The sequence below is a fragment of the Argopecten irradians genome, chromosome 14 (genome assembly GCF_041381155.1).
Source record: "Argopecten irradians isolate NY chromosome 14, Ai_NY, whole genome shotgun sequence".
NCBI classification, from domain to species: Eukaryota; Metazoa; Mollusca; class Bivalvia; order Pectinida; family Pectinidae; genus Argopecten; species Argopecten irradians.
The window spans coordinates 4,875,626-4,888,198 of NC_091147.1; the positions used below are offsets into that span (position 1 = coordinate 4,875,626).

Sequence of the window (12,573 nt, forward strand, 5' to 3'; positions counted from 1 at the left end):
ACAACACTCTTAATACCTCACTGTAAATATAGATATAGTAACATGACGCCACACTGAAATACGTCCGTCCACACAACACTCTTAATGCCGCACTGTAAATATATATAGTAACATGACGTCACACTGAAATACGTCCCTCCACACAACACTCTTAGTTTCTCACTGTAAATATAGATATAGTAACATGACGTCACACTGAAATACGTCCGTCCACACAACACTCCTAATGCCGCACTGTAAATATATATAGTAACATGACGTCACACTGAAATAGGTCCGTCCACACAACACTCTTAATACCTCACTGTAAATATAGATATAGTAACATGACGTCATACTGAAATACGTCCGTCCACACAACACTCTTAATGCCTCACTGTAAATATAGATATAGTAACATGACGGCATACTGAAATAAGTCCGTCCACACAACACTCTTAATGCCTCACTGTAAATATAGATATAGTAACATGACGCCACACTGAAATACGTCCGTCCACACAACACTCTTAATGCCTCACTGTAAATATAGATATAGTAACATGACGTCATACTGAAATACGTCCGTCCACACAACACTCTTAATGCCTCACTGTAAATATATATAGTAACATGACGTCACACAGAAATACGTCCGTCCACACAACACTCTTAATGCCTCACTGTAAATATAGATATAGTAACATGACGCCACACTGAAATACGTCCGTCCACACAACACTCCTAATGCCGCACTGTAAATATATATATAGCAACATGACGTCACACTGAAATACGTCCCTCCACACAACACTCTTAGTTTCTCACTGTAAATATAGATATAGTAACATGACGTCATACTGAAATACGTCCGTCCACACAACACTCTTAATGCCGCACTGTAAATATAGATATAGTAACATGACGTCATACTGAAATACGTCCGTCCACACAACACTCTTAATACCTCACTGTAAAATATAGATATAGTAACATGACGTCATACTGAAATACGTCCGTCCACACAACACTCTTAATACCTCACTGTAAATATAGATGTAGTAACATGACGTCACACTGAAATACGTCCGTCCACACAACACTCTTAATACCTCCCTGTAAATATAGGTGTAGTAACATGACGTCACACTGAAATACGTCCGTCCACACAACACTCCTAATGCCGCACTGTAAATATATATATAGTAACATGACGTCACACTGAAATACGTCCGTCCACACAACACTCTTAATGCCGCACTGTAAATATAGATATAGTAACATGACGCCACACTGAAATACGTCCGTCCACACAACACTCCTAATGCCGCACTGTAAAATATATATAGCAACATGACGTCACACTGAAATACGTCCCTCCACACAACACTCTTAGTTTCTCACTGTAAATATAGATAAAGTAACATGACGTCACACTGAAATACGTCCGTCCACACAACTCTCTTAATGCCGCACTGTAAATATATATAGTAACATGACGTCACACTGAAATACGTCCCTCCACACAACACTCTTAATGCCGCACTGTAAATATAGATATAGTAACATGACGCCACACTGAAATACGTCCGTCCACACACAACACTCCTAATGCCGCACTGTAAAATATATATAGCAACATGACGTCACACTGAAATACGTCCCTCCACACAACACTCTTAGGTTCTCACTGTAAATATAGATATAGTAACATGACGTCATACTGAAATACGTCCGTCCACACAACACTCTTAATGCCGCACTGTAAATATAGATATAGTAACATGACGTCATACTGAAATACGTCCGTCCACACAACACTCTTAATACCTCACTGTAAATGTAGATATAGTAACATGACGCCATACTGAAATACGTCCGTCCACACAACACTCTTAATACCTCACTGTAAATATAGATATAGTAACATGACGTCACACTGAAATACGTCCGTCCACACAACACTCTTAATACCTCACTGTAAATATAGATATAGTAACATGACGTCACACTGAAATACGTCCGTCCACACAACACTCCTAATACCGCACTGTAAATATAGATATAGTAACATGACGTCACACTGAAATACGTCCGTCCACACAACACTCTTAATACCTCACTGTAAATATAGATATAGTAACATGACGTCATACTGAAATACGTCCGTCCACACAACACTCTTAATACCTCACTGTAAATATAGATATAGTAACATGACGTCACACTGAAATACGTCCGTCCCACACAACACTCTTAATGCCTCACTGTAAATATAGATATAGTAACATGACGTCATACTGAAATACGTCCGTCCACACAACACTCTTAATCCTCACTGTAAATATAGATATAGTAACATGACGTCATGCTGAAATACGTCCGTCCACACAACACTCTTAATACCTCCCTGTAAATATAGATATATAGTAACATGACGCCACACTGAAATACGTCCGTCCACACAACACTCTTAATGCCTCACTGTAAATATAGATATAGTAACATGACGTCATGCTAAAATACGTCCGTCAACACAACACTCTTAATACCTCCCTGTAAATATAGATATAGTAACATGACGTCATGCTGAAATACGTCCGTCCACACAACACTCTTAATGCCTCACTGTAAATATAGATATAGTAACATGACGTCATACTGAAATACGTCCGTCCACACAACACTCTTAATACCTCCCTGTAAATATAGATATAGTAACATGACGTCATATGAAATACGTCCTCCACACAACACTCTTAATACCTCCCTGTAAATATAGATATAGTAACATGACGCCACACTGAAATACGTCCGTCCACACAACACTCTTAATGCCTCACTGTAAATATAGATATAGTAACATGACGTCATACTGAAATACGTCCGTCCACACAACACTCTTAATGCCTCACTGTAAATATATATATAGTAACATGACGTCACACTGAAATACGTCCGTCCACACAACACTCTTAATGCCTCCTGTAAATATAGATATAGTAACATGACGCACACTGAAATACGTCCGTCAACAACACTAAGCCCACTGTAATATATAAGAACATGACGTCCGTCCACACAACACTCTTAATGCCTCACTGTAAATATAGATATAGTAACATGACGTCATACTGAAATACGTCCGTCCACACAACACTCTTAATGCCGCACTGTAAATATAGATATAGTAACATGACGTCATACTGAAATACGTCCGTCCACACAACACTCTTAATACCTCACTGTAAATATAGATATAGTAACATGACGTCATACTGAAATACGTCCGTCCACACAACACTCTTAATACCTCACTGTAAATATAGATATAGTAACATGACGTCACACTGAAATACGTCCGTCCGTCCACACAACACTCTTAATACCTCACTGTAAATATAGATATAGTAACATGACGTCACACTGAAATACGTCCGTCCACACAACACTCTTAATGCCGCACTGTAAATATATATAGTAACATGACGTCACACTGAAATACGTCCGTCCACACAACACTGGAGCACTGTAAATATAGATATAGTAACATGACGTCACACTAGAAGCAGGTGACGGTTCCCGAAAAGGTAGTTTTCCATTGACGGGTTTTTGTTGGTCTGGTAACCATAGTAAAAACCGAAGGGCAAATTTTCATAATTTAAGCTTTAAAATCCTACTCCTCTTTCATCCTTGGATGGATTTCATCCACATTATTGGGGAAGGACAATCATATTTTATATAAATGAGCCTGGTCCGACCCCTAGGGGCTGAGGGATGGGGCCCAAAAAGGGTAAATTTTCTTAATTTTAGCTTTAAAATCCTACTCCTTCTTCATCCTTGATTGAATTTCAACTATATTAAGTGTAAAATATCATTGGGGAAGAACAATCATTTTTATATAAATGAGATAGGTCCGACCCCTAGGGGCAGAGGGGCGGGGCGCAAAAGGGGGAAATTTTCTTAATTTAAGCTTTTAAATCCTACTCCTCCTTCATCCTTGGATGAATTTCATCCATATTTGGTGTGAAACATCATTGGAGAAGGACAATCGTATTTTATATAAATGAGTCTGGTCCGACCCTTAGGGGGTGAGGGGTAGGGCCCCAAAAGGGCAAATTTTCATAATTTTAGCTGGCCCACTTCCTGTTTTCAGATTTCGGTCTCCGATCTCAATGAAAAATGGTCTATAGGGGTTTAAATTGATGCCGAACAACATGCAAACATTTGCATAAAGATTTTGGTATTCCAAGATGACCACTGGCCCACTTCCTGTTTTCAGGTTTCAGTCTCCGATCTCAGTGAAAATTGGTCTATAGGGGTTTTAATTGATTCAGAAGGGGGAACTTTAGGTGAGGACAATCATAATTTATAAAGGACCGAGCTAAGACCCATGGGGATAGTACGGCGGATGTCCGAAATGGAAGCTTTGCTGAAATTTGGCTTTAAAATCTCACTCCTCTTTATATTAATCCGTGAATGGGTTACAACCATATATGGATGAAGGGCTAACAAGTTTGTTCAACAAATGATATTTACCTATTTCAGAAATTTACATATTCAACTAAGGAGTTCCTTGTATTGTTTATATTAATATCAATACTTTATACTGTGACTTTGTTGTTTTGTGCATTGAGTCAGATGACCGTTAAGGCCCATGGGCCTCTTGTTTAATATATTACATGTGTTTTACGTTTTCTTTGAACTTACATTAAATCTGATATGTACATGATTTTACTTATGGATGGATTCTATTTAGGGGAGCCAACTTTCCCAAACTTTATCGTGTATGGAATGGGGAAACAGACGTGGGTGTGAGTACAGTGCTTAAGGTTTCTTCACAAATCAAATATAAATTCTAAAAAAAATCTTTGTACGCTTGAAAAAACTAGAATATGCTAATAGTGAACACATGCATGGCACCATTTATTGACCTAATTGACCCCGTTACCATGTGAACCTCACTAGGGTGTAATCATCGTTAGCAGATCATGTCAGAAGATTATGCGGTGCTAAACATTATCTCGAGCTGAAATGTTTTAAAAAAACGATTTCAGCAAAATTATTTAATTATAATGGCAAATAGTACAAATGCTTTCATAGGTCATGGTTACCTACTTCTTTACTTTATAGCAGATTTCAGAAATTAAATTCACACATCAAAGATTCGCAGGAAGAAACTGCAAAATTGTGATTTTGACTTCAACATTCCATTTATAATTTAGTTAGGACCATAGGTATTTCAATATTCATCCTTTGGCATCTGACATAAGCAAGGTGGCAGAAATACCATTTTTTTAATCGCAAACAATATGTAGCTGACATACACTGAATCTTCGTGCAATATAATTTGTTTATCAATAAGTGAACAGCAAAATGGTCAAAATTGTTATACTCATCCATTACTTCATATTTTTACCACTGATTCATTAGGGGGGATGGGGGATTATGTTGGAATATGGAAGGAGATTGTGAATTTGTTGATAAACAAATGCTAGATTCCTTGTGTATTTGTACATGTTAGATCACAAAAATACAATATTTGAAATTGACATGTTTAATTATTGATGATCTACAAAAAATGTATGCAATTTCTTTGATGAAGACAGAATAATTTGCACCGTTTTTTTTTTAATTTGAAATTTTGAAAACATTTCATATGCAGAAAACTAACAAAACTATTGCTCTTTAAAGTAAGAAATGTTTTATTTGAACTAACAGGGAATTTTAAGTGAAACCAGATTATTAAATTATTTATTATGTAATTATACCTTTTCGTAAAGTATTATATTTTCTCTTACTTTAAAAGGCAAAACAGAGTTTTGAATCAGTAAGTCCGTACTGTATATATATTTCAGATTTTGATTTGAAAACAAGTGTCCACATGTGAACATTCCTATCAGGGTTCTTGTTCAAGTGAGAGTTTTTTTTTGAAATATGGAATGAATGGACAATTGTCTCTTTTCTTTCAGAACGGGAATGTAAAACGATTTTGATGGGGGGGGGGGGGGGGGCAAATATCCTCAGTATTTTGTAAACCCCCCCTGCGTGCCCCGCACCCACAGGAGATACTTTATATTTTTTTTCATATATCATAACCTATAATCGTTGTACACATCTATAGACAGTGGCGTCGCTAACAGGAAATTAATGAATACGCAGATTATCGTGCGAGCGCCGAAGTCTTGGGGTCCGGGGGTATCGCCCGAAAAAATATTACGATTTAAAATGACTGAGATGGGTTTTACGATATATTTTGATGATTTTAAAACGTTCTTAACACAGCAAATTTTTCGATATAAAGTTACCTGCATTTAAAAATGATAATTGTGGATGTCGTCATACCATTATATATATACATTGTACATGTAACCCTGCTCGATCTGAACATACCGGAATCACACCATCGGCACATTATTGTGTAGCGCAAAATAAGACATATAAACAAATTCATCTTTTAAGAGACATTTTTTCAAATAGTATAATCCCTTGATGGACATTTTAGTCCAATTTGTGTGTATTGAATATTCATTATTAAAGGTTTGAACATTACGTGCTTGAAAGTTTTAGGAAACGCGCCGCGCAGCGGAAAATTTTCTAAAATGAAGTACGAAAAATATGCAGGAGGACCCTTTTTTCTTTCAAATGTGCATTTTTTAGAACATTTCACTCGGCGAAAATTACATGTTTGCCCCCCCCCCCCTGGTTACACCTAGTTGAAATGATGAAAAAGGCCTAATCTAAAATCATGCGTAGAACGCCGCTTGAAGAAAGAGAATGGCTGATAAATAGATAAACAAGTATAAAAATGAATTTAGTTAAAAAAAGATAATTGAATAAATCAGGAGATAAATAGATAAAAATGAAATATCTTTAGTTGCTTCTTTTATTCAACAATTTTAAGAATTATCTGTGAGCGTTTCTTCACACCATGTTATGTCTCGATCCGGATCTTATTGATCGACACCTAGTTTGTGTTTAGTCACGATTTCCTTGTTCCGGTAAAAGCGTTAAAGATGGCGACCTGCATGCGGCTGTTGTTATTGTAGAAATGAAAATTGTCGGTAAATGCATCACGCATCATGAGTAAAGCAAAGCGCAAGGTTACGGTAGATGCAGGGAAATCTGTTCCAGACGAAGGCGAGAGGCGAAAACCGAGCGTGTTCGAACGGTTGGGACCTGGTGCTGCAAGAAAACCGTCATACACCGAGGAATCCGATGTAGGAAACCAAATCTGTTTGAATTAGGTTTACAAAAAAAATAGTGGCTTGAGTTTTCTGTGATCCCGACAAAAATCTCACATTTTAGATATTATTTTAGTCTACTTATGTAAAAGTTTAGATAGGGATTTGCCTACACGAGCTGAATAAATCGGCCCAGAGAAAAATCGTCAGGTTCGATAGCACCCTAAACTGGCTACATAGCTAGATTATAGTGGACAAATGTAAACAAACAGGTGAGGTCTGGTCACATTGTTCTCTTGCAGTATGAAAGCATGGATGACGAAACATGTAAGTCAGTGATATGAATAATGTTTGCATTTGCCTACTTGTTTATTTGCAGGCGACTTTTTAAAATTCCATCGTTGCAATTATTTAAAGATGCTCCACCGCTAACAAATGGTATATTTTCACTATCAAAAACAGGAACAGACGATTTAGTATTTTTCTTCAGTTACAAAAGTTACTTACTTTACACCATTACCACCATTGAAAAGTTTGAGCTTCTTATTTTACTTCAAGTTAAAAATATGAAAAATAATTAATTGCATCCCGAAAAAATTCCGGGGCACTATATCCTATATGGAATGAAGTAATGATTGCGCATGCACCATAGGCGAACTAAATTATTTTATGTCATTTTTGTGCTAATTAGGCATATATATACACGATTAAATGCCAATTATTGTTCAAATGATGAATATCATTTACGCTCTGTCGGCGGTGGAGCATTTTTAATATCAATTATCACTAGTCCCCCGTAACAAAACTATAGTGAGGCGAACCAATTTGGCGTTGTTGTGTTGTCTGCATATAAGCATCCACCTGATGAAGATTTAGGCCACAGGTGCGCTTGTAGCATCCAGATCCGTGCAAGTATGTAATTGACCATGATGTGCAAAAAGTGCTATAGCCGGCACATACACAACAAAATATGTGGCTATATTTCAAATGGGAAATTTGAATTTTATATCTTTTTCATCAGAACATGAGGAGAAATGGATGCAAGTACCAAAAAATGAAACAACAGATTTTTAAGAAATCACCAGAAATGATCTTGGAAGACAAAAATATTTCGTTTTGCAAATTCTCAAGATTCGTCATTCAATTTCTGATGTGTACGCTGATTTTGTGACCAAGTATGCCACTTTTGTTTACATTTGTCTACTATATGTGTTGTCAGATTTGGCTATATAGTCGAATCTAGCTCTATAGCCTGATATAGAACAAATATACGTACCCGGCCTACTATACCTTTCGGCTGGGTACGGATTGGTTCCTATGTGTCGTAGTGGAGCACTGCTTCCGAAAATCACTTGGGCATAGTTTTTCATACTTTTTTGTAGGTTTCCGATTATTTTATGCGTATACATGCATTTACATGTTATTTTTGTCCAAAACAAACATAACTACCATTCTTAATATCTACCGTACAGCTTACAAGACGTCAAATTCACAATTTGTGGACTCGCCGTATAAATTCCCTTCAGAAAGATCTTCATATGTAATATGTAAAAAAATGATGCCTCGATGAGAATTTGATATTTTATGTGGTTCAGTTTTATTGCCTAGTATGTAAGCGATACCAAACAAGTACGATAAAATGCAAACAAATAATTTATATAAGGTTTGCATAATCATTAATTTGCTCCATTAGCGGTAATAGGCACCAATTGTAGCTCTAAAGACGACACCATTTTCTGTCTATAAGTCTTTTGAGCTACAATATTGCAGCTTTAGCCTGATATAGCGTGCTACCGGACCTGATCAACTTCAGACACCCTGGTTAAATCAGCCCATTACTTCTCACATTTTGACATGTTTCAGTTTTTTATGTCATCAACAAAATGGGGGTTTGTTGCACTTTGGCTCCAGATTACAATATCAAAATAAAATCTTGATGTACTGGTTTTAAATAATTCATAAGATTATTTCACTAATTCTGGTACGGAATGCAGAACAAATACCAAGTATGGAAAGAGTTAATTGTACCACTAGGCTCATAAATACCAATATCAAATATCAACATCTTAGGGTTTATTGCTTGTAAATTTCTCTTCCATTGTATTATATATTATGATTCCTATTTTATTTGTCAGAAGAGGGATCGCTACTATTCCAGCACACAGGAGAAGTGTCTTACTGACTGTACATACATGTTTCCTATTTTATTTGTCAGAGGAGGGAACGCTACTATTCCAGTACACAAGAGAAGTGTCGTTACTGGTTACAGAACGAGGACTGTCCATTTGGACCAAAATGTAAATTTGCTCATGGATCATTCAAGAAGGGAAAATCTTCAAAGTAAGTAAAATAATCATAAAATATGTTGATAGAATGGATAACACTGCTACTAATGGCTGTTAATAGGACGTAAAACTAAACAAACCAAACCAAACTGCTACTAATATACAACGCTAGACTAGTCTTTATTCACCAAAGCAATTTACACATTACACAATTTAAACTGATATTGATAAGTTATGTATGTTTTTTTAATCATACATTTGGTTTATACCTGGTAAGTTTAATTTGTAGGTAATTCACAGGTGTGGCTTGTTTTAATGGGGTCTTCATGATCACCATCACGAACAGCGGCCTGACTGCTAATTGTAACTACCTGTACTTTATATCTTGCATGTGTATATTTCAAAGAAACTGAGAACATAAGTAATGCAACAAGGTTTCAAATTAATCCCTGACTAGATACCTTCACATCACATTCGATAGTGTACATGTGTAATACGTAATGACCTAGCTATATATTATTCATTAATTTTTTCCTAGGAGAGATGATGACAGCTCAGATGAGCCAAGGTCAAGGGGCAAAGGTCGAAGGGAACGATCAAGCGACCACAGTGACAACGAGTCTGTGGAAAGGAAGAAGCGTAAATCCAGAAAGGAGAAGATAAAGTCTGCCATTGTCAAAGCTTCCAGAGGAGGGGACAGCGACCTTGACAGTGACAGTTCTAATTCATGGGCTCATGATCAGGAAGCTGAGTCACTAACTGGTTGGTATTCAATCCGATTGTAACCTTGATCCATGGTTACATCCAGAACATTAGTAAAACTTCAATAATTCAGTAATGTATTGATAGTTTAACCTAATGTATTCATATGTTAACCCTGACAATCAAATATAGGTAGATAATGTAGTGGCTACATTGTTAGTGTCTTTTGCAGTATATTATTTCATAGACAATTTTTCATCAAATATTTGATAACCAAAATGAATGAATAGCAATTTATATCACATTTACATTAACGTTTTTGTTCAGGCCTGGACTATAAGAAGGAGTTGGAGCTGGTAAGGCAAAGACAGAAGCTTAGACAGGAACTTAGTCAGTTAGAGGATACAGATGATGTCCGAGAGAATCTACATATCGAGAGAGCGGTAACATGATAAATCTGTATAATACTGTAAATTGAGATATTTTTTTTTATTTTTTCGGGGAAATTTTGGTGTTTTTTGTATCAAAATAGGGTGGTTAAATATTGCTGTGTTTAAATTTAGCGTTTTCTTGTGTTCTGTTATTGGTGCATAACTCTATAAATGAAAGATAAAAATTCTGAAGATTTACTTGTTCATCAGTCCTTTCATTGCATAGATAAACTGATTTGAATTGATTGAAGCCAATACTTTTTGATTTGCACGATTTATCCTGTACTGTGTTTACAGATCAGCAGCAGTGACAGTGATGGGGGTAGTAATATGGAACATGGGAGGTCACACAAAAAGATGGCCAAGTCACCAAGGTAAAGTACATTCCTTATTGACTAATTTAAGTTTTGAGGGAAATTGTCCCTTTTTGAAATAAGAAAATTTAGAAGATTACTGCAATCAACTTCTTCGTAGTTAATCAGAGCTGTTTACAAGTTTCTTTATCCTGCTGAATACTAATTAGTAATTCAACATATTACTTTGAACATCCATTTCAATTCTGTAAGACTGTATGCACAAACAAAATGATTTTACCTTTAAAATTGATATTATTAATAGATATCTAAATCATATACAAATGTTAAACTTAACAGCAAGAAAAAGGACAAGAAAAAACACAAGACATCCAAATCACCTGCTCATAAAGTGAAGAATTTGTCTCCGAGTCCTAAGGAAAAGGTCAAAAGGTAGGCCTATCCCCTATACCGTCTGGTAGGCCTATCCCCTATACTGTTTAATCTGGTAGGCCTATACTGTCCATTTCGATAGGCCTATACCCTATCCCCTATACTGTCAATTCTCTGTGTGTAGCCTATACCCTACATGTATACTGTCTATTCTAGTAAGCCTATCCCCTACACTGTCTATTCTCTGTATGTAGCCTATCCCCTTTACTGTCTATTCTCTGTATGTAGCCTATCCCCTTTACTGTCTATTCTCTGTGTGTAGCCTATCCCCTTTACTGTCTATTCTCTGTATGTAGCCTATCCCCTTTACTGTCTATTCTCTGTGTGTAGCCTATCCCCTATACTGTCAATTCTCTGTATGTAGCCTATCCCCTACACTGTCTATTCTCTGTATGTAGCCTATCCCCTATACTGTCTATTCTCTGTATGTAGCCTATCCCCTATACTGTCTATTCTCTGTATGTAGCCTATCCCCTACACTGTCTATTCTCTGTGTGTAGCCTATCCCCTTTACTGTCTATTCTCTGTATGTAGCCTATCCCCTACACTGTCTATTCTCTGTATGTAGCCTATCCCCTACACTGTCTATTCTCTGTATGTAGCCTATCCCCTTTACTGTCTATTCTCTGTATGTAGCCTATCCCCTATACTGTCAATTCTCTGTATGTAGCCTATCCCCTATACTGTCAATTCTCTGTATGTAGCCTATCCCCTATACTGTCAATTCTCTGTATGTAGCCTATCCCCTTTACTGTCTATTCTCTGTGTGTAGCCTATCCCCTTTACTGTCTATTCTAGTAAGCCTATACCCTACACTGTCTATTCTCTGTATGTAGCCTATCCCCTATACTGTCAATTCTCTGTATGTAGCCTATCCCCTATACTGTCTATTCTCTGTATGTAGCCTATCCCCTTTACTGTCTATTCTCTGTATGTAGCCTATCCCCTTTACTGTCAATTCTCTGTGTGTAGCCTATCCCCTTTACTGTCTATTCTCTGTGTGTAGCCTATCCCCTTTACTGTCTATTCTCTGTATGTAGCCTATCCCCTTTACTGTCTATTCTCTGTGTGTAGCCTATCCCCTTTACTGTCTATTCTCTGTATGTAGCCTATCCCCTTTACTGTCTATTCTCTGTATGTAGCCTATCCCCTTTACTGTCTATTCTCTGTGTGTAGCCTATCCCCTTTACTGTCTATTCTCTGTATGTAGCCTATCCCCTACACTGTCTATTCTCTGTGTGTAGCC

At 36.9% G+C, this 12,573-nt stretch overlaps 1 protein-coding gene across 2 annotated transcripts in view; it reads left to right on the forward strand.

The window, feature by feature from the left end:
• The first annotated feature begins 6,872 nt into the window (after positions 1-6,872).
• Positions 6,873-12,573, forward strand: part of LOC138308281 (zinc finger CCCH domain-containing protein 13-like) — a 32,422-nt gene continuing 26,721 nt past the window's right edge. For both annotated transcript variants that reach the window (XM_069249272.1, XM_069249273.1), the window contains exons 1-6: positions 6,873-7,199; positions 9,379-9,503; positions 9,987-10,210; positions 10,478-10,593; positions 10,879-10,955; positions 11,235-11,327. In XM_069249272.1, the coding sequence (XP_069105373.1) occupies positions 7,062-7,199; positions 9,379-9,503; positions 9,987-10,210; positions 10,478-10,593; positions 10,879-10,955; positions 11,235-11,327 (773 nt within the window). In that variant the 5' untranslated portion in view covers positions 6,873-7,061. The remainder of the gene's footprint in view (positions 7,200-9,378; positions 9,504-9,986; positions 10,211-10,477; positions 10,594-10,878; positions 10,956-11,234; positions 11,328-12,573) is intronic.